At 44.4% G+C, this 21,461-nt stretch overlaps 1 protein-coding gene across 1 annotated transcript in view; it reads right to left on the bottom strand.

Moving 5' to 3' along the window:
* Nucleotides 1–21,461, bottom strand: part of MYH11 (myosin heavy chain 11) — a 120,703-nt gene that overhangs the window by 73,856 nt on the left and 25,386 nt on the right. The window contains exon 3 of the mRNA XM_090276970.1: nucleotides 20,481–20,637. Within this exon, the coding sequence (XP_090133096.1) occupies nucleotides 20,481–20,637 (157 nt within the window). The remainder of the gene's footprint in view (nucleotides 1–20,480; nucleotides 20,638–21,461) is intronic.

Genomic DNA, 21,461 nt, shown 5'->3' with positions numbered 1-21,461 from the left:
ATGATCAGAATTGCTGGATCATATGGTTTTTCTGTTAAACTTTGTGTAAAGCTGCCCTACTGTCTTCCATAGTGGCTGCACCGCTTAACACTCCCTCCAGCAGTGCCCCAGGGTTCCAGTCCCTCCGCATCCTAGTCAGCACATTGCTTTCTGGTTTTTGATAGCTGCCGTTCTAATGTGTGTGAGGTGGTATTGCATTGCAATAGAGGAATCTTTCTTTTTTTATTGAATTTATTGGGGTGACATTGGTTAATAAGATGATATAGGTTTCAAGTGTGCATTTCTATGACATATAATCTGTATATTGCATTGTGTGCCCACCACCCAAAGTCGAATCTTCTTAAAGCAGATGGATAATGCCACACTCTTACCAAAACCAACTGGTCAGTCCTGGTGGCCCTCATTCTCCCCATCACGGCCTATAGGGTCTGGCATGATGTGTCCCCCCATGCCTGCCTCATTGGCCCCACTTTCTCATGCCGCCCCCCCACCCCCCACCACACACTCAGCTCCTGCTCCTCACAGAGAACAGTCTTCCCTCAGCTCTTTCCACAGCCGATACCTTCCCATCATCTCAAGGGCTTCTATTCCCAGAGCGGTCTTTTCTAACTCCATCCACTGGGGTCCATGCCACACCCTCTGGGTACTCAAATATTAACCTGTTTATTTCCTTCACACCACTTAGGCCCATCTGGTATGACCTCATGTTCGGCCCTCTCTCTACTCTAGAAAGCAAGTTTTATTGGGGAAGAACTGGCTTATCTGTTTTGTTTAACACTGTAACTCCAGTACTTGGCATATAGTAGGTGCTCAATTATATTTGTTAGATGGAACGGTGGATGGATGGGTGGATGGATAAATGGATGGATGGATGAGAGGATAAATGGGACTAGAGGAGGCAATACCTGTGTTCACTGGGGACCAGGGAGGACAGCAATGACCATATCTAGAGGCAGGGACTGTACATCACACGAGGAAGATCAGGCCCGCCTGGGGCAAGATGACTGAGATGACTGAGTAAGCTCCACGGATCCTATGCCCACCTCCAACCAATTCTCTCTCATCCCTCATATTACAGATGGACATTCTGGTGACTTGGTTGGGCTAAATCCTCAGAACAAAAGGCAGAAGAGCCAAAAGGCTATTAAATTTCTCCTTCGCATTCTCACTGTTTCCACCTTGGGCCACACCTGCCTCTGGGGCCCCTGTACGGGGGGCATGGAGAGGTGCCACTCCGAGCTGACAGCCAAGGGGAGGCCCTTGCAGGGAGAAAGGCCACAACAACATACAGGACAGAGGAGGGAACTCTCCATCACCAGACAGTCCTGTCTTCCAGTCCAGCTGCATTGATTCCCATTAGGCCTACACCCCTGCCTCCTGCTACAATTCCTGGGCTGCCCCACGACCCCTCAGAAACACCCACAGCAGAAACACCAAAGAGAGACACATGAAGTTGGTCACTGTGATAACATCAGTGATAGCAAAAGACCAGAAACAAACCATTGAGCAAGTCCACCACTTACAGATGAGTGAAATAAATTCTGGTATTTAAATTCCAATACAGCCCAAATGGGGCACATGAGGCAGTCATTAAAAAGAGTCTTTATGGGCGAGAGAGGCAACCACACGTTGATGTTTCTCTCCCTCTCTTTCTCCCTCCTTTCCCCTCTCGGTAAAAAAAAAAAAAAAAAAAAAAGAGTCTTTATGGACTGATGCAGAACAGTCTCCAAGACACATTAAGCTAAACAAGGCTAGGCAATATTGCATTATACACACACACCCTCAAATACTTGTATATGCATTCGATATATTATGAACCCTTTCTTGTTACTGGCAATGAGAGGAGAGAGCCTGAGGGACAGCAGTCAGGAACGTAGGACACCTCCTTTTTCTCCATCTTTTGTCCTGTTGACGTTTGTTTTGAGTCTGTATAACCGTTCCCTCATCTCACCAAAAATGGTCAACATAAAAGTAGCCTGTATTGCTCTTGAGGACACCATTATAACCACAAAGCCTAGGAAAGAGAGGAAAGTAACAGCTGCCGCTCATCGTGCCACAGACCTCAGCTAAGCCCCTCCTGTACTTGGTGACCCACTGAATTTCCACAGTAGCCCCTGAGGTGGGCACTGGCATCACCCCCATTTTACAGATGAGTTAAATAGAGCACAGAAGTGAGGCCACTTGCCCAAGGTCACAGCGGTGGGTTGAACTGTGGCCCCAAAAGGTGCGTCTACTCAGAAACTAGAAGGTGACCTTATTTATAATAAAGGTCTTACAGACATAATTAAAAATCTCCAGATAAGATCATCCTGGATTTAAGGTAGGACCTAAGTCAATGGCCAGTGTCCTTATTTATTTTCTTTCTGTGTGTGAGTCGGGGGAGGGGGTGTAGCGTGTGTCCTTATTTATAAGAGAAAGAAGAGGGAGTGACACAGAGAAGGCCACGTGAAGAAGGCAGAGATGGGAATGATGCATCTATCAGCCGAGGAAGGCCAAGGACTGTGGGAGCCGGGAGCCGGGCGTGTGCTGGATTATCCCTCAGAGCTCTCAGAAAGAAGTAACCCTGCCAACACCTTGATTTCGGACCCCAGGGCCCCAGAACTATAAGAGAGCAAATTCTTGAAGGCACCAAGTTTGCAGCAATTTGTACAGCAGCCCTAGAAAATGACCACGGTCACACAGCCAGTAAGCGGCAGGCTGGAACTCCAGCCCGGAGTCTGCATGGCACCAAAGGCCTTGCTTTCTGTCATGGCGTCGCTTTGCCTTCCTCAGATAATCCACACTTGTGCACTGTGGCACTTCCTTCAGGATAAAATCAAAAAGAAAACATTAAACCTTTAATCTCTCTGGTACACTCTGGAGAGAGACAGAAGTCAGCGTCACCCTTCTTGTAGATGAGAGGCACCTGTGCGTCGGCACAGCCACCAGCTCCTCGTACTAGAATTGAAGGAGTGTGTGTACCTGTGCCTCCAACTTCCACCCAGAGGGAGAACTAAATCCATGTGGGAACAGAGCAAAATAGAGCACCAGTTAAAAACTGATTCAGGAAGGGCCAGAGGGGCAAGAGAATGGAGGAACCAAGGCCCTGTGATCAGAACCCAGGCAGACAGACACGCCCTGGGGCTGGCCCAGACAACTTCCACTATTTTAAGGAGTGATTCTCTGACTGACAGATGGACAAGCTATCTTGATCCACCTGCTTTGGGGAGAGAGGCGGGCTTTCCCAGCAGCCTTGGGAAGGCTGGGCCCATAGCACACAAGATTTATAGGGTCAGATGCTCGTCCTGAGGCCTTTCCTCACAGGTCCCCAGGAGAGGGGGCAGGCTCCAGGGGAAGGCTTGGAAGCTGCCAGGGTGGCTCTGTGCTGGGCGTGACCCGGGGACCTCTGGCCTGGGACATTCCTATCAGAAATACATGGCCTCCCAGCGTGGGAAGCTGACAGAGCTCTGGTTATGGGCAGAAGAAAGGCTCAGTGTGGATACCGCTTGCTGACCCATGTGGAGCCCAGGACACTGATTTCCTGGAGAACTTCTGACCCTTCCTGAGCCTGAGCTTGTGTCTAACACAAGATGGCAAAGTTCCCTGAACTGCAAAGCAGTTTGCTGCTGCCCCCTCCCAATTTTTGCAGCACTCTGTTTTTTCCTGCCCAAAGCACACTCTCTACCACTTCTCTTCCTGCTTAATCCATTCTCTTTTTCTCTTTTTTGAAATTTACGTAACATAAAATGAACCACATAAAGTGAACAAGTCAGCAGCATGCAGTACATTCACAATTTGTGTGGCGAATCCCTCTGTGTAGTACCAAAATATTCATGTCAGCCCCAAATAAAACCCTGCACTCATTAACAGTCACTCTCCATTCTAACACCCCATAATGCCTGGCAACCACCAGTCTGCTTTCTCTCTTGATTTACCTATTTTAGACATTTCATATAAATACAATAATATAACAGATGGCCTTTTGTGTCTGACTTCTTTCACTGAGCATACATTTTTTGAGGTTCATCTCTGTTATAACATGTTTCAGAACTTCATTCTTTCTATGGCTCAACAGTATTCCATCAACAGACACTTGGGTTGTTTCCATCTTCTACCTACGGTGACTGGTGCTGCTACGAATATTCTAGTACAAATTCTTGCTTGAGGACATGTTTTCGATTCTTCGGGGTATTTACCCTAATCCATTCTTGAAATGTCACATTGAGAGTCACTTCCTGTATGATACTTTCTCTGACTTTATCCCTCCGTAGAGCTAAGTTGGGGGCCTTTCTACTGCACGTCCGATTCCTCTGGGCTGCCATGGACGGTGGTACAAGTTGTATACTGTTAAACTCCAGGGTGGACCATTCACATCTGCCCCTGTGGATGTGCATGTTTAGTACAATAATCTTCCAGCAGTTGGGGGAAAAGCGCCTTGAGAAGGGTGCCTTTTTCTAATTCTGTAAAGGTGCCGCTTCGCCTAGCAGTGGCCCTGGATCCCATAGTCCAAATGTCCCCTCCACTGCAGGACTTAGCCTCACTGTGATCATTGTTTCACCTCAATGCTTTTTAGGTGGCAAGGGTACTGATTATTTGGAATGATAATCAATAATTTATCCATGATATGGTAGTTTTTCTTTTCCATCTTAGGAAAAGCTGTGTTACTTAATATTATTTATAATAGCCAAAAAATAGAAACAATGAAATGTCCATCAACTGGTAAATGGATAAACGAATGTGGTTTATCCATTCAATGGAATATTACTCAGCCATAAAAAGGAATGAGGCATCGATACACACTACGAGATAGATGAACTTTGAAGACATTATGCTAAGTGGAAGAAGACAGTCACAAAGAATCACATATTGTGCCATTTAATCTCTACTTATATCAAGTGTCCAAAACAGGCAAAGCTAAAGAGACAGAAAGGACATTACTGATTGCCTGGAATCGGGGGTAGGAATGCAAAGTGACTACAAATGGGCACAAGGTTAGTTTTTGAGATGATATAAAGGTAAAATTAGATTATGGTGATGGCTGCATTACCCTGAAAATTCACAAATAACCATGAATTGTATACTTAAAATGGATTTCTTTATTGTACATAAATTATACCACAATAAAGCTTTTTTTAAAAAAACTAAGTTAATTTTATACCATCTCTGAATCAAGAAATCTGATTCCTGAGAAATTTACACAGATCTATTCATTTCCCAACAGTTACAAAAGTGCTTTTAATGCTTCTCCTACTAGCCCATGCACTCCTGAAGGTCAAGGGCTGTGCCTGATCCCAGGGCCAAGAACAAGACTTGAGGCATAGTAAGCAGGTATTCAGCAAATGCTTATAGATTTGAATCAACCCCTCCCAAAGGCATCCGAGATAGCAGCCATGGTAAACTCTTACTACTGTATCTACATAGTCACTCAGCAAATGAATTATGAGGCCCTATCATGTGCCAGGCAACCCAAGCTCACTGAGAGCTACTTAGCCTCTGCTTCTGAGAGGTTCTGTATGGGACACATGCCCCAAGTGCTACAGAAGGTAGAATTTGTTTTGATGTTCCCTGAGAGACAGGAAGTCTTCACAGCTGAAGTGACAACTGAGCTGCCTCCAGAAGCATGTGTAGGAATCCCCAGGAGACACCGAGGAGGCTCAGCGTCCCAAGCACAGGGTCTGGGACACAGCAGGTCAGAGGAGGGAAGAAACTGACAGAGCCGTGCGGGGTCGGAGCCAGGGACAGCCTTCACATCATGTCTGCCTGGCTGAGTTTCCCGGCCCAGAGCCCTGGCTTTATGTCACACCCACCCCTAAACGCGCCTTCCTTCCCTTCCTCTCCCAGACTGGGGGTCTGGCCTTGGATGTGCACATCTGCATGGGAGCTTTCTGAGGAGATAAAGGGCTTGGGCGGGGGCGGGGGCGGGCCCGCGGGCCCTCCCCCACAGCGGGCCCTCCCCCTCAGCAGCCCTGAAGGTTCCCAGGAGACGCCAGCTCCCCACAGACCAGCTATTTCGGCCCGATCCCAAACTCCAGCTCATGGTTTATGGCTGAGGAGCCAGAGGCCTGCAGGCTGCCCATAAAAGGAGAAAACTGAACAGACCCAGGCTCCCTGCTTCTCTTCCTTCCTGTGCCAGGCTGCTGTGGGACCCAGTGACAGGGAGGTAGCTGATCCCATGTCCCTGTGGGTCACTGCTACCCCCTGGCCAGTGAGGAATGAAGGACGCAGCCTCCTCTAAGTGCAGACAGTGGCTCCCTACTTAATGATGCACCCAAGGGCAGATGCTAGACAGTTCCAGACCCAAGATGGATGTCAGTGCTGGGCCTTGGCCATGGACCCTCGACAGACGAAAGCTAATGCCTGCTGCACTGGCCCTGATCAGGCACCGTGTCCCCGTGCATGGTCCAAATCAACCCTCACAACTGGGGAAGACACAGTTATTTTCTCACGGGACAAATGAGGAAACTGAGGCAGGGCTGGAATTTAAACCCAGCTCAAGATCCCATGCCCTAACCACTGCTCTGTAGGTCAGGGCCTTTCTCTTTTTCCAGCCTTCCTCTCTGCAGAACAGTTGTGTAGGAAGAGATTCTCGGTAAGCAGAGATGCTCTGAGGGTTTGTGCTGGGCCCCACTAGGAACTTTGCAGATGAACACAAAGCCCTGGAATCTTGAATAGCAGGACTGGCCAGTGGAGATGGCATATGGTACAGGAGGACCAGTATTCTCCTGGTGGCCTCTTGTGCCTCAGCTCCCACTGCTCACACTCTCCCTTCTCTCTGCTCGAGTCCCACAACCTCATGGATCCCACATCAACTCCCTCATTAAGCCCACATGTCACTTCCTAAGGCTTCCCCTGTCCTCAGAGCCTAGGACAGGGCCCCAGGGGTCCAGCTCCCAGTTCCCTGGGCCACCCCTTCATGGCACATGCATTTGTGTGATGATTTAGTATCTGCCCCCCACACACTGTGCCCCCAACTAGAACCCCCACAGTGACTCCTCAATCAACAGAGTTAAATAAAAAGGGACTGGGGAGCCAGATTCCCCTGAGGCAAGGACACAGAGGGAGGCTGGAATACATGCATTCCAAGAGAAACACAAAGTCACCAAGTGTCAGCCAGAGCTTCCCAAATCCACTCCCTAAACATGTCTTCCTCTTCAACTCAATAGTTACTGCTTATTTTTAAAAAGTAAATTCTCCTTAGTTCTCTATCATCCATCTGTGTAAGATAGTTTGGGCAGTCCATAAAAGGCTCATCAGAGTCAGATGAACCTTTACCCTTCCTCATTTCCTGCCAAAGAATGTGAGCTTCTCGTGATAACTCAGAGCACCCACCAACTCCTCCAGGTGCCTCAACCAAGACTGAGCCAGACAGACGGAGCAACAGCACCCCTCACCCCCACCAGGTCAGACACAGAGCTGACAGCTACTGCAAAATCTCCAAGAGGCAGAGAAAGCATGCAGCTGGTCTGCTGCCTGGGGCTGCTTTGTGGAAACAGTTTTAGAACCAAATGACTTGGAATTACTACCTGACTCCACCTTTTGGACAAGACACTTTGCCGCTCAGAGCGTCAGTTTCCTTGCAAGGAAAACAGAGCTAAAAATCCATACTTTTCAAGGTTATGGAAATGATGAAATGAGACTGGATACGCAAAAAGCTTAAAATTACCCACAGCACATACAAGAGCTCAATAATTGTTATTATCATCACCATTTCTATCATTATCGCCATCTAAAATAGTGAGCCATTCATGAATAATAGGCCTTTAAATGGGCTACTCACAAGTATCCTCTTAAATTCCAACATAAGACTTCCAGCCAAGATGGAGACCTAGACAGACATGCCGTGTCTCCTGCCACAACTAAGAAGGAATACAGCTACCTCAAAACTAGAGACAACCAGAAGTTCCAGAAAACCAAGCTGCATGGAAGCCCAACAAAGATATAAAGAAGAAAACTCATCCAGATAGGTAGGAGGAGCGGAGAGGATGCGGTGTGGTGGTAGCAGCAACAGTGGCTGTGGCAGCAGTGGAAGGCTGGCAGAAAACGTAGTCATACATTTTAAAAAGTAGGGAGGCCAAAGAATTTATATGCATAACCCATGGACATGAACTAAGGGGGGGTGGGATGGCTGGAAGGAAGGGAGGTATTGGGCAGAGGGGAGCAAAGGGGAAAAAATTGGGACAACTGTTAAAACATAATCAATAAAATATACTTACAAAAAAAAAAAAGTAGGGAGGGAGACCTGGGGAGCGCTCCCAGCACCAGATCAGACCACACAGCTCATGGTTCCAGCACTGGGGAAAATAAAGCCTCATTGCTTCTGACTGTGTAGACCAGTGGGGATTGGAGTGGAGGAAGAGACTGCTGGTCTCTCAGCAGAGTCCACTTGTTTAAAGGGCCTACACGGTCCTGGAATGTCCACAGACCCACCCAATGTGGGAATGACAGCCAGGGCAACAGCTAGAGAGGCACCAGTCCCATACAAAAGTGGGAGAAGTGCATGGAAAAGGAGCAAGTGCTGAGCAAGCAGCATTGTTCCCTCTCAGACCCCTCTCCCACATACAGCGCCACAACGTGGTGAAATGGATCACCCATACTGATGAATACCTAAGGCTCAGTCCCTTACAACGTAATGGGTGCAACAGCTCTACCTAAGACACAGAGGCAAACAAACACAGGAGGAGCCTGTCAAGATGAGGAGACAGAGAAGTATGGCCCAAAAGAGGGAACCGATCAAGGTTCCAGTGGGAGAACTAAGTGACAAAGAGATAGCTAATCTAACAGATGCAGAGCTCAAAACACTGGTGATAAAGATGCTCACAGGCTTGACAGATATGCTTAAGTACAGCAGATGCATAAAGGAAGAAGTGAAGGCTACGCTAAATGAAACGAAGGAAAATCCACACAAAACCAATGGTGAAGGGAAGGAAACTGGGGTTCAAATCAATGATTTGGGACATAAGGAAGAAAAGCACAGTACAGAATGAGGAAACAAGAATTGAAAAAAATGAAAAGACACTTAGGAACAGTTGGGACAGCTTTAAATATGCCAACATTCGAATCATAGGGGTGCCAGAAGGAGAAGAGGAAGAGCAAGAAATTAAAAGTTTATGTGAAAAAATAATAAAGGAAAGCTTCCCAAATTTGGAGAAGGAAATAGACATACAAGCACAGGAAGCACAGAGAGTCCCAAACAAGCTAGACCCAAAGAGGACCACACCAAGACACATCATAATTAAAATGCCATAGGTTAAAGATAAAGAGAGAACCTTAACAGCAGCAAGAGAAAAGCAGAGAGTTACCTACAAAGGGATGCCTATAAGACTCTCAGCTGATTTCTCAAAAGAAACTTTGCAGGCAAGAACGAATTAGCAAGAAGTATTCAATGTGGTGAAAAGCAAGGACCTGCAACCAAGATTACTCTATTCAGCAAAGCTATCATTTAGAATGGAAGGGCAGATAAAGTGCTTCCCAGATAAGGTAAAGCTAAAGGAGTTCATCATCACCAAGCCAGTATCACATGAAATGTTAAAGGGACTTATTTAAGAAAAAGAAGATGAAAACTATGAACATTAAAATGACAGACTCACAACTATCAATAACTGAATCTAAAAATTAAAAACAAAATCCAACTAAGCAAACAACCAGAATAGCAACAGAATTATAGGTATGGGGATCATTTGGAGGGTTATCAGCTGGGAGGGGGAAGAGGAAGAAATGGGGAAATGATGCAGGGATTAGCATAATTGGTTGGTACAAAATAGACAGGGGAAAGTTAAGAATAACATAGGAAAGGGTGAAGCCAAAGAACGTATAGGCATGACCCATGGAAATGAACTAAGGAGGGTGGTATTGTTGGAGGGAAGTGGGTTACTGGGCGGAGAGGAGCAAAGGGAAAAAAATTGGGACTACTGTAACAACATAATCAATAAAATATACTTTAAAAAATTCCAACATAAAAAAATAAAAATAAAATAGTGAGTCAGTGAAATGGTTATAGAATACAGCACCTCTGTCCCAGTTGGACAGAGTATTAGGCCTAGTTCAACCCTCTTTAATTATAAGGGCTATGGCAGTCCCTTAGCCTTTTGGGGCCTCATTTTCCACATCTGTTAAATGGGGGTGACAGAACATCACCTCAGAGAGAAGATAAAACGTTTCGAAAGTGGCCGGAGGTGATACCTCCTGGTTTGACACTCAACTCTGGGGCCAAGTCACTTGGTGCTCTGAGCCTCAGTGTCTTCAATCTGTCAAATGAGGAGGCTGTCCTACAGGGTGCCAGCAAGGGCGAGAGATGTGGGAGTTACAGAGTAGTGAGCCCAGTGGGGCATCAACGCCCTTCCTCTCTGCCCAGTTCACGGAGCAGCCTCTGGGGAGCTGAGTAAGCATGAGCCAGGGGAGCGTGGACAGAGGGATCTAGCTGAGTGTGGGAACATGCAAAGCATAGTTTGGATCCTCCCACCTCCCAGACTTCTCTTCAGCTTGTTGGAGAGGGTTCAGCCAAGAGCCTGAGCTGATAAAGGCCGGGGGCTGTTGTTTCTTTTTTAAATCCCCCTGAAAGTGACCATTTGGTGCTAATGAGGTGAGGACAAAACACTCCTGTCTATCTTGCACAGGGTGACAAATCCTGATGGCTCCACTCAACACATCAGAATGAAATCTTATCTGCCTTTCATATCCCTCCCCCGCCCCAGGGACCCATGGGTGGTTTCTGTCAAGGAAGCTTTAGTGGTGCTTTACCCACGTTCATCATGTTAATTTATCAGAGTTAACTCCTGGCTTCTTGAGCGCTGATCCTTCAACACCCTGAGATATACGAAGACAGACCTTCAGGAGCAAACAGTCCTTCGTGGGACGGTAGAGGGTGCTATGCACCAGCTCAGCACTGCCCCCGTACTGGGCAAACCTTAGGCTTGAGAGCAGTGGTTCTCAACCTTGCCGTGACCCTTTACTATACAGTTCCTCATGTTGTGGTGACCCCCAACCATAAAATTATTTTTGTTGCTACTTCATAACTGTAATTTTGCTACTGTTATGAATTGTAATGTAAATATCTGATATGCAGGATGTATTTTCATTGTTACAAACTGAACATAATTAAAGCATAGTGATTAATCACGAAAACAATATGTAATTATATATGTGTTTTCTGATAGTCTTAGGCGACCCCTGTGAAAGGGTCGCTCGACCTCCAAAGGGGTCGCGACCCACAGGTTGAGATCTGCTGCTTTAGAGTCAGGTAATCAAGCTCCAATCTGGCTCTCACACTTATGTGACCTTCAGCAAGTTCTTCACCTCTCTGAGCCTCAGTTTCCCCAATTATAAAATGGATCTAATAACAGCACCTACCTCCAGCATTGGATTACCTGACAAGTCATGCAAACATAGGTTCACATCACACATACAAAGGAAGGGAAAACAAACATTTTGAAAGGATCCAATATTTGCTCTTTCCTAAAAACCATCATCATAAATGTAACGGGAAAAAATTAGAGCTTTGTTGGCCTTCCTGACTTTATAATTTAGTATTGCTTTTATTTTGGATTACATAGGTGGGCACCATAATAATTTCAGGGCTTCATTTTAAAGATCCTAATCTGACCCTGTCTGCCCTGTAGGTTTGTATTAAGAATTAATTGAGAACATTCCTGTAAAGCCCTGAGCATACAGGAAGCACACAATAAAACCCACTATCATCAAAATCACTTCTTTGGAAAAGAAGGTGTGAGAGAATTTCCACTGAAGGATAGTGGGGTTAACACATGCATTCAGTGCTCTTCCCTCCCCAAATCTTACTAAAATGATGGTAAAGGAATTTTTTTCAAAAACACATGAATCAGTTCAAATGAACTGGAGAGGTGGGAACAGCAATACAAGCTTGGAAGCCAGAAAGCAGGACAAGTGGTGACTGCCCCAAGAAAGAAGACGTCTAATAAGCTGACAACAGCTGGGAACAGCTGAAAAGCAACCCAATTTCACCACAGTGTCCCCTGTTCTGGTCCAAACCTCAGCGATTAGCAGCACCTGGGGCCTCTGGGCGAGGAGGTGAAGGAAGACATAAAAACCTGGTTGAAAGTCTGTTGGAGAAGCTGCTAGGCACTCCAGGTATTGTCTACACTCCCTGAAGCCAAGTGACTGCCCTGCCACAGTCCACAGAAGGAGGCAGATTTAGTCTCTGGAGAGGGTTAAATAAAGTGTCTCTGTCCTGGAGGGCACCAGAGACAATACCGAAAGAAGTAGGATATTGTGAAGATTCTACCCCATAGTTTAAAACCCTTATCCTCTTCTCAAACGGACCCACAATATAATGGTAGGCAGATCTTTCTTTATACTGCAGACAGAAGACTGCACAAGTTTTCTCTGAAATATAATTAGCCCAAGAAAAAAGACTGAAAGATATATAAGAAGTGCCCCCATGGAAAAGCCTTGCTCCACCACACTATAGCCAAGCTCATAGGCAGCCAGATCCTCCTGCAAGCACAGAGCTTCCATCACCTTTGTGGGGTACATGCATTAAAACATTCCAGATGGGTGGACAGCCAGGACTCACCACCAATTCTTCATCTGAAGAAGCCACTAATATGACAGACAGACTTTAAAACAGGTAAGAAAATATGCATCTTGGAGGGAAGAGAAACTATGCATGGATAAGTACCCTCCAAGAAAAAGAGCATTACCTTATATGGAAAAAGAATGCTTTTAGAAAGAAATATTCAGAAAACAAAACAGAATTTTTAGAAATTAAAAATATATAATAGCAGGAATTAAAAACTAAATGAAAAGGTTGTAAGATAAAGTTGAAGTAATTGCCCAGAAAATAGAATAAAAAAGACAAAGAGATGAAGAAGAGAAGAGAAAGAGATGCAAATGATAGGAACAGCCCAGGAGTTCCATTATGGAAATAAGAAGACTTCTAGAAAAATAGAACAGAGGGCACAGATCTAAAGAAGTCATCAAGGAAGTAACTCACAAAAATTTCTCAAAGTTTAAAGATATGAATTTAAAGATACAAATTTACAGATTAAGAGGGTCCCCTAAGTCTCCAGCAAAATGGGTTAAAACAGACCATGAAATATCTCATCATCATAAGCAAGAGGAGAAAGAAGAGTTTAAAAGCTTCCAAAAAAAGGAGTGGGGAAAAAACTTGCCACACACAAAGGAGTAAGAATCAGACTGGCTTTTTCTTCTCCAAAATGAAACTGAAGCTAGAAAGCAATGCCTTTAAAATTCTGAAAGAAAACTATTTCCATGCTTAAAATTTTAAACCCAGCTAAACTATCCCTTAAATATTAGAGGAACATCAAATCTTTCAGATAAGATCTCAGTTTGCCTCACATACAGCCTTTCTTGAGAAGCTATGAGAGAAGGTGCTCTATTTAAGTAAGAGAGTAAATCAAGCAAGAGGAAGACATGAAAACTAAAAAACAAGGAATCCAGCATCAGAGCACAGAAGGAAATTCCAAGGATGATAAGCAAGATCATAGACATCAGCTACAATTCACAGAGGGTACCCAGGGCAGGTTAGAAGGCCCCAGGAGCAGTCACCTTTAAGGAAATACTATCAGTAGGATCCCCAACACATATCTGGACATATTAAAGTGAGAGTAACACATTAAGAAGGAGAATTAGGGGTAGGATTAGTGATTAAGCACATAGAAAACCAAGTTGGAAAAAAAAAAAAGGCAATTACTAACTCCAGGGAAAGGAGCAAATTGTATAGGAAAAGTAATCCTGAGAAAGTGCAGAGCTCAGCTGTGAAAAGCATCACCACAGTCATAATACAGACTTCATCAAAATTAATATAAAACTATATTGGGAGTATATGAGATGGGGCATGTGTGTGTGTGGTGCATGCATATTTGTATGTTAGGAAGAGGCAGCAAGGACAAAGCAAGGAGGTGAGTGAGATAAATCCTAATCTTCCATGATGAGAAATCAATAAGTAATGCCTAAAACTGAGAAAAAATTAAGGTATCAGCAAAAAGAGTTGATAAGTGTTATCCCTGGAGAAAGGGATGTTAGAGAAGCAGCAAAAGAGGGCTATTTTTCTTAACAAGCCTTGAGGAGTTATTTGACTCTACACCATTTTCATGAACATCTTTAATAAAATAAAACTGAAAGGGCAACAAGGAATCTCTTCAGGCACTGACGCGAAAGACTAGCCAAGTGTAGAAGAGAGCCACCTTTGGAGGGGGGAACAGACACATATCTGCACACATGTGCAGAAGACTGTAGAATACCTAATGAACCAGAAACCATGGTTGTCTCTGGGAAGGTGAACTAGGGGTCTGATGCACAAGGGAAATTTTTCACCTTTTGAACTTGAACATAACATTTCTCCAAAAATAAACAAAAAAAGCATAGGAAAATTTAAAAAGTAAACATGACATAAGTTGCACATACACATACATATATGACACATTTTAAATGCCTACTTCACTCATCCTCTTTTCCCCTAAGGGGGTCGGCTTCCTTTTGGGAAGGGTTTGTCAGTGAACTATGTCTTAGAAAGTCCTTCCCATATTCCCAGCTCCCCTGAGGCAGCAAAGGGTTGAGCCTGGAGCACTGAGCTCCCCACTGCAGCCAACAGGTCAGTGTTTTTAGACTGGCTTCTGTCATCTGCCCCACACCCATTCTCACCTCCGCACCCTCCCAGCTCCCTCTCCCATCCCAGTAAACCATCCTTCAAGGCTCGTAAAGCCCCATCCCTCTCAGACAACCCTCCCCACCTATTCTGACCCTGATCCATTTGCTCTTTTCTTTAAACATCTCTAATAGTTCCTTACGCATTCATTAACAAATATTAACTGAGCAGCTACTATATGCCAGGTACCAGTGAATATGCTGGAGAGACGATGAACAGGCAAAGAAGGATAATTAGTGGGTCTTACAGTTTATGAGGCCTCGGAAACTTAAAGTCCATGTAATACATCACTATACTCAGTGGATATGTCATCCATCCCTCCCCAGCCTCAGCTCTTCATACCCTTATTGCACAAAGGACTGGAAGAGGAGGTCACAGCTGCTAGCTTTACCTCTCCAACAAGACAGAAAGCTCAGTGCAGATCTCAGCTAAGTGGCTTTCCAGCCCAGGACAGCAACATTCCTCAAAGGAATCACAAAGTGAACCTACATGTTCCTTGGCCAAAACCAAATTCCTACTTTATAGAAAAAAATTGGAGGTCAGAGGGAAGGGAGAGCGGGGGATGAGTGGAGGTGGGCAGAGGGTGGGAGCATTGGAAACATCAGTATTAGTGTCAACAACAAAAGAAAAAAAATTTCCCAAGCTTACATTCTTCTCCATGATATTTTGGATAGGTTTCCCCCTACCCCCATTAAAGTCTATCATCACAAGTTGGCCAGAAAGAACCCAAGAACACCAAAATGAATGCATATATAGCAGCTGTTAATGACCATTTAAACTAAATAAAGAGCTATCTTTTTTATGGACCTGTGTGCTCATGGTTGTCATTTTCTCTTGGGATTCAAAACGCATCAAGATTTCTAAGTAATTTTATGTTTCACTATACAATTTTGTGCTAAAACATAGACCCGGAAAGGAATGAAATGTATAAAAACGGGGGCCTTGCCATCACTGCTCCATAGCTGTGAGGTTGTCTATGAAGCAAAAGTTATCACAGCACAAAAAAACACTTCAATGAGTCGGCCACTTAGGACTCAGACGCCACTAAGGCACCCCTGCCCCCGCTGACCCAATGGCTTAGCCTTGCTGATGGCTGAGCGTCAGCATCCACCATGACACACACACAAAGCGACAACTCTGCAAAATCGCCCATCTCCCTGAAAGTGAAGAGTGTCACAAGGTCGGCGAGCTTGGAAAGACCGTGGAAAACATATCGGAGAATCATCATGAACGAGAGCACAGTGTGGGCTCTGAGAGACTGCAGCACACCAAAGAAGTGAAAAAAGACCTTGGGAAACTGGTGATTCACAATTAAGTCTGTAAAAATTATCCTCTTACAGAAATCAAGCATGACTTGAAGAATGCTGTATTATGCTCTCACATGATTTTGTCTAAGAAAAAGGCAAAAAAAACAAAAAAAAGTCAACCCTTAGTTAATTTTATACTCAATCTAAAAATTAGCATCCAATAGCCATGACCACCAAATTACTATTGCCATGTAAGATAAAATAAATCTATGTTTATAATTTTCAATGTCATTTTTCAAGCTCCACCAAAACATCCTCCCTCCCCTTAGTATTGACAGTAAAACTTTGGTCCCTGTTTTAAGTAATTTTTTTCTGGAACCAATTATTTTCAGATAGTCAAAACCTCCTTCTTTTCGTGCTAGTCAACTCAGCATATAAAAGATTGCATACCAAAATGTCAATGGTGGTGATCTCCAGGTGACAGAATTATGGGTGCTGGTATGTTCCCTTTTGCTTAAATATAAATTTTAATTTTTCTAGAATGAATATATAATAGTAAAGTCTTCTTAAAATTACATATATATATTTTTAAGAGCACCATGCCAGGGCTTACCAGTCACTCCCCACCTCCTCCATTGCTAACGGAATTTTATTTCATTCTGGTTTTCAGGTAAAATGTGCTTAATGGGAGCTCCCTTAGCTCCAGGAAAGAACCAGGAATAGTCCAAATCAACCCTGAACATCCAGTCTTCTTTGTCAATGATTGGTTTACAGTTTGACATGTGACCAAGTTTTAGCTAATTAATATATGAGGAAGCCTGCTGAGGAGTTTCTGGGAAAAGTTTTCCTCCCTGATAAATAAGAGACATAGGAAAAAAATTTAATTCTCTACTTCCTTTGTGTTTTTGGATATCACCACCTGAGAATATCTGGAGCTATGGCTGTCATCTTGTAACCATGAGGAAGAGGCCAAGAAGATACCAGAGAAGTTTGTTTTTGAGCCTTTAGACTTCTTGTTATGTGAGATAACGAATTCCTATCATTTAAAGCACTTTAATTGGTTGCTATGCTTCCTGAAACTGAAAGCACCCCAAGTGATACACTGTAAGTTTGTGATGTTCAGCTTCCCAAAGAGGTGTGTGAACCACCCTTTTATCCTTTTACAAAAAAAAAGAGACCACAAAGGATATTTTTTTAAAACAAAGAAGTATACGTAACCCTTTACAACCTGAGACTGTGTCTCCTCAACCCTCCGTGTAAGGTTCCATGCGCTGGTCTTTGGAGGCAATGGCAGCCTTGTATCTGGACTGGTCCAACCCAGGTCATACTTGTGGGGTTTGGCTCACTCTTGTCAGTAACTGGGGGCACCTCTACCTAAGCCCCTGTGCCATGGAGAGTATCTCCTAGGCACAGCCTGGACCCTTGCCCTTAAAGAGTTTCCAGAACTGGGTCCCAGGGGTGGCAAAGTCAAATGCAGGGGCTGGGCAGTTCGCACAAACGCGCTCACCAGGCCAGCTGAGGACTGGGTTGCTGTGGAGCTCGCATCCCCTGCCAAGGGGAGGCTGCCTGGTGGGAACACAGGCCCAGTGTTGCCAGATATTCCAATATTTTCAAAACAACCTAGAAGTCTGGATTTTTAGGTACAATCTCCCAGTTTTTAAAAGTTGATGACTAATTCAAACAACCTTAAAACTCCATGTGGGCCAGGTCAAACTTATTTGGGGGCTGGATCCACCTACCAGCTGCCAGCTTACCACCTCTGGACTATTCACATTGAACAATCACATAATTGTGCACAGATTTAATACTGCCATAGACATTTTCTGTTGCCCTTTCCCAAGTGCAAGGACAGGAGAACTCCTGTATGTCAACCTAGAACTATTTATAGAAATGAAAACCCTCTCGTCCCACTCCAAAGATTAATGATACAGGGATGGGTGCTGCCCTTCTTATTTACTTATTTTGTTCTTTAAAAAATTTTATTTTATTTAATATTTGTTAGATTTCCTTCCATTATCATTTAGTCCCCTTATATGTCCCTCCCCTGCCCCGCAATCACCACACTGATGTCCATGTCCATGAGTCTTTTTTCCTTTTTGCTCAATCCCTCCACCGCTAACCTCCCCCACCCCACTAGCTGTCCTCTGTTCTCCGTCTATGAGTCTGTCTCTGTTTTGTTTGTTAGTTGAGCTTGTTCATTAGATTCCACATATGAGTGAAATCATATGGTATTTGTCTTTCTCTGACTGGCTTATTTCATTTAACATAATGTTCTCCAGGTCCATCCCTATTGTTGCAAAGGGTAAATTTTTCTTTTTTTTTTTATGGCTGAGTAGTATTCCATTGTGTAAATGTTGTTTTATCTACTGATGGACACTTGGCCTGGGTGCTGCTCTTTTTATTGTGCAACTAAAATACTTAATGGGGAAGGCAAGGGCTCAACTCTGAGGGATTTGCTGAGAAGAGACCAAGGGAGCTGATTAGGAAAAGCTCATGATTTAGAGATGTCTCAGGGTTTTTTGTTTTTTTTTCCCTACCTTATTGCATTGGCCAGGACCTCTACTACAATATTGAATAGGGGTAATGAGAATGGACCTCTTTACCTTGTTACTCAAGGTAAGGGGAAAAAGCACTGACTTCCACTATCAAGGATGATGTTAGATGTAGGATTTTTTACAGATGCCTTTTACAGGTTAATGAAATTCCTTCCTATTCCTAGTTTCTGACAGTTTGGGTCATGAATGGATATTGAATTTTGTCAAATGCTTTCTCTACATCACCTGATATTATCATGTGTTTTTTCTTCTTTACATTGGTTATATTGGTTGAGTTTTGAATATTGAACCTGACTTGCATTCCTGGTTTAAGCCCCACTTGGTCATGACCTGGGTCTTCAGACACATTCAGAGAGTCAGTTGTCTTTGTTGTAAACTGCAGGTGGTAACAACAACTCTAGCTCATAGAATTGTGCTGAAGATTAAATAAAAGTAAATGTGTATGTTTGTGTTGAATGGGATGTGTGCCTGGACCCAAAGTCCGATTCAAATAGAGGCTGTGAAGAAGCTCTCCAATAGCAAACTTCTACTTTTCAAGCTTTTGCTACATCAGACACTGCATGAAGTACAAATTGTGATGTAATCTTAGGTGCCACTCAGATTAACACTTTTTATTTTAATAGTCATAAATTATTTTCAGTGTGTATTAGGAAATAATATTTATAGCTGGTTATGTCCAACATCTGGTTTTGTGCATGATCATGATGATAATAGCTCACACTCAGTGAGTTTTTATCAAGTACCAGGCATGGTTCTAAGCATTTTATATGCAATAGTTCATTTAATCTTCCCATCAGCCCTAGCAGGTAGGTCATGGTCATTATAATCCTCTTATAAATAGGAAACAGAGGCATGGAGCAGGAAAGCAGCTTGCTCAAGGTCACACAGCTAGTGAGTGGCAGAGCTGGATTTGAATACAGGCAGACCTGTTCTAGAATTCATGCTCTTAACTAATATGGTATACTGTTTGTTTGTTTTCTAATCCTCACCCAAGGATATGTTGATTGATTTTTAGAGAGTGAGGAAGGGAGGGAGTGAAAGAGAAACATTGATCGGTTGCCTCTATATGTGCCCCGACTGGGGATCAAACCTGCGACCTTTTGGGTTCTAACCGACTGAGCCACCTGGCCAGGGCTCCTGCTGTTTTTCTCTTAGTCTGAGATAGGTTCCAGGGGGAAGGAGCTTATAAGAAAAATATGTAGTTAATTATATAAGGATGTAATTTATATGAAGTTTAAGAACAGGCAAAACTGATGGTGACAGAAGTCAGAAAAGCAGTTGTCTGGGCGCGTTGAGGCATGAGCAAACTTTCTGGAAATATTTTACACCTTGATCTGGGTAGTGATCATACAACTGTAGACATGTTATAATGAATTTTAGGCTGGATACTTTATATTTGTGTACTTTACACATTCTGCTGTATTTATGTTTTGCTTCAATGAAGTTTAATAATAATAATACATAAACATGGAGAGAATGTGCAAAGGTCTTTAGTGTGGAAAAGCCTGCATTACAGTCTTCATAACACACTGCAAGATGTATGCTATCAACCCCTTTTAACAGATGAGGAAACTGAGGCTGGAGAGGAGAAGACATTTGCCCACAATCCCACAGGGAGTGAGTGACAGTTCGTTGCAAATTCAGAGCTGGTTGGCTCAGCCTCAGGGCTGGTACCACTCTCTTCACTTCCAAGGTAAGAGCATTATACCATTTCCAGACAGCTGGCCTGGCCAGGGCCTTGGGCAGCCAGCAGGACTGACAGCTGGAGCTGGAGCCAGAGAGGGTGCATGCCCGTATTTGCCCAAACTCTCTGCTCTCACTCACCCTCCCGGCCGCAAACACAGATGTTCAGCTTGCTTTTTTCCCTTTTTCAGTCACAGCCCTCCTGTCCCCCAGTGCTGCCTGCCAAACTCCACATTCTTGGTGAGAACAGTAGGCGGGCAGGACAGGAGGGGCCTGGGCAGAGCTGCAGTCTCTGGAGGTGGCCCTAAGCCCCTTGGTGGGATCCCCAGGAGAAACCTTGACCAGGCCCCCCCCACATCCCCAAGGCCCACTTACCCTGCAGCATGCTCCGGTAGGCCGTGTCAGCGATGGCATAGATGTGGGGCGGCATCTCGTGTCTCTTCTTGCCCTTGTACATTTCAACGATCTTCTCTGAGTAGATGGGGAGTTGCTTATAGGGATTGATCACCACGCAGAAGAGGCCAGAGTATGTCTGCCAAACAGAGAACCCAAGCTTACTTCCGGAACATGGCAGGGAGAGCTTGTACATGCAGCCCGTGGGATCCAGGCATGATAACACCCATCACAGCCTGCATTTACTGAGCGCCACTGTGTGCATTTTGTTTCTCCATCCTCAAGGTAGCACTCTCAGACAGGTGCACTCATATTCATTTTAGAAAGGGGGAAACTGAGGCTCTGAGTCCTAGTGGGAACTCCATGGCATCACTCATATGCCGAGCACGGGGAAAGAGAAGCAAGGGGTAGGACTGGATTTTTAGGCCACTTATATATTACATTTGACAACTGTGTGTGTTTAAACAGTTCTGAGTTTGGATCCCAGCCCCACCCTTACCCACTGTCACTATATTTCCCTGAGCATCACAGGCTTGAATAACATTTAAATTACTACGTGCTGGCCACTGAGCTAAGTACTTCACAGGCATCGTCTTATTTGATCCTCACATCTACCCTGTAACAGTGGCACCACGGTTTCCCTGCTGCCCACTTGGTAGGCGAGGAGGTGTGCTTGCTGAGGTTGTCACCAGGTCACAGAGCTGGTGGGACTTTCAGAACTAGAAACCACGACAGTTTACCCAGAGCTCCTACTCTTGACCATTAACAAAGTGCCCCTTCCTCAGTAAGACGGGGATAGACAAGACTGTCCTTTAAAAGGAATGGTACCGACACCCACGCCAACAGGGATGGACCTCGCAAACGCTGTCGAAGGAAAGAAGGCAGACATAAGCGGCCACATATCTTATGGTTCCATTTATATGAAATGTCCATAGAAACAGAAGACAGATCTCTGGAAAGAGA

Source organism: Furipterus horrens, unplaced genomic scaffold (assembly GCF_987537825.1).
Source record: "Furipterus horrens unplaced genomic scaffold, mFurHor1.1.pri manual_scaffold_5, whole genome shotgun sequence".
Taxonomy (NCBI): Eukaryota; Metazoa; Chordata; class Mammalia; order Chiroptera; family Furipteridae; genus Furipterus; species Furipterus horrens.
This window is presented reverse-complemented; position numbering and strand designations above follow the sequence as displayed.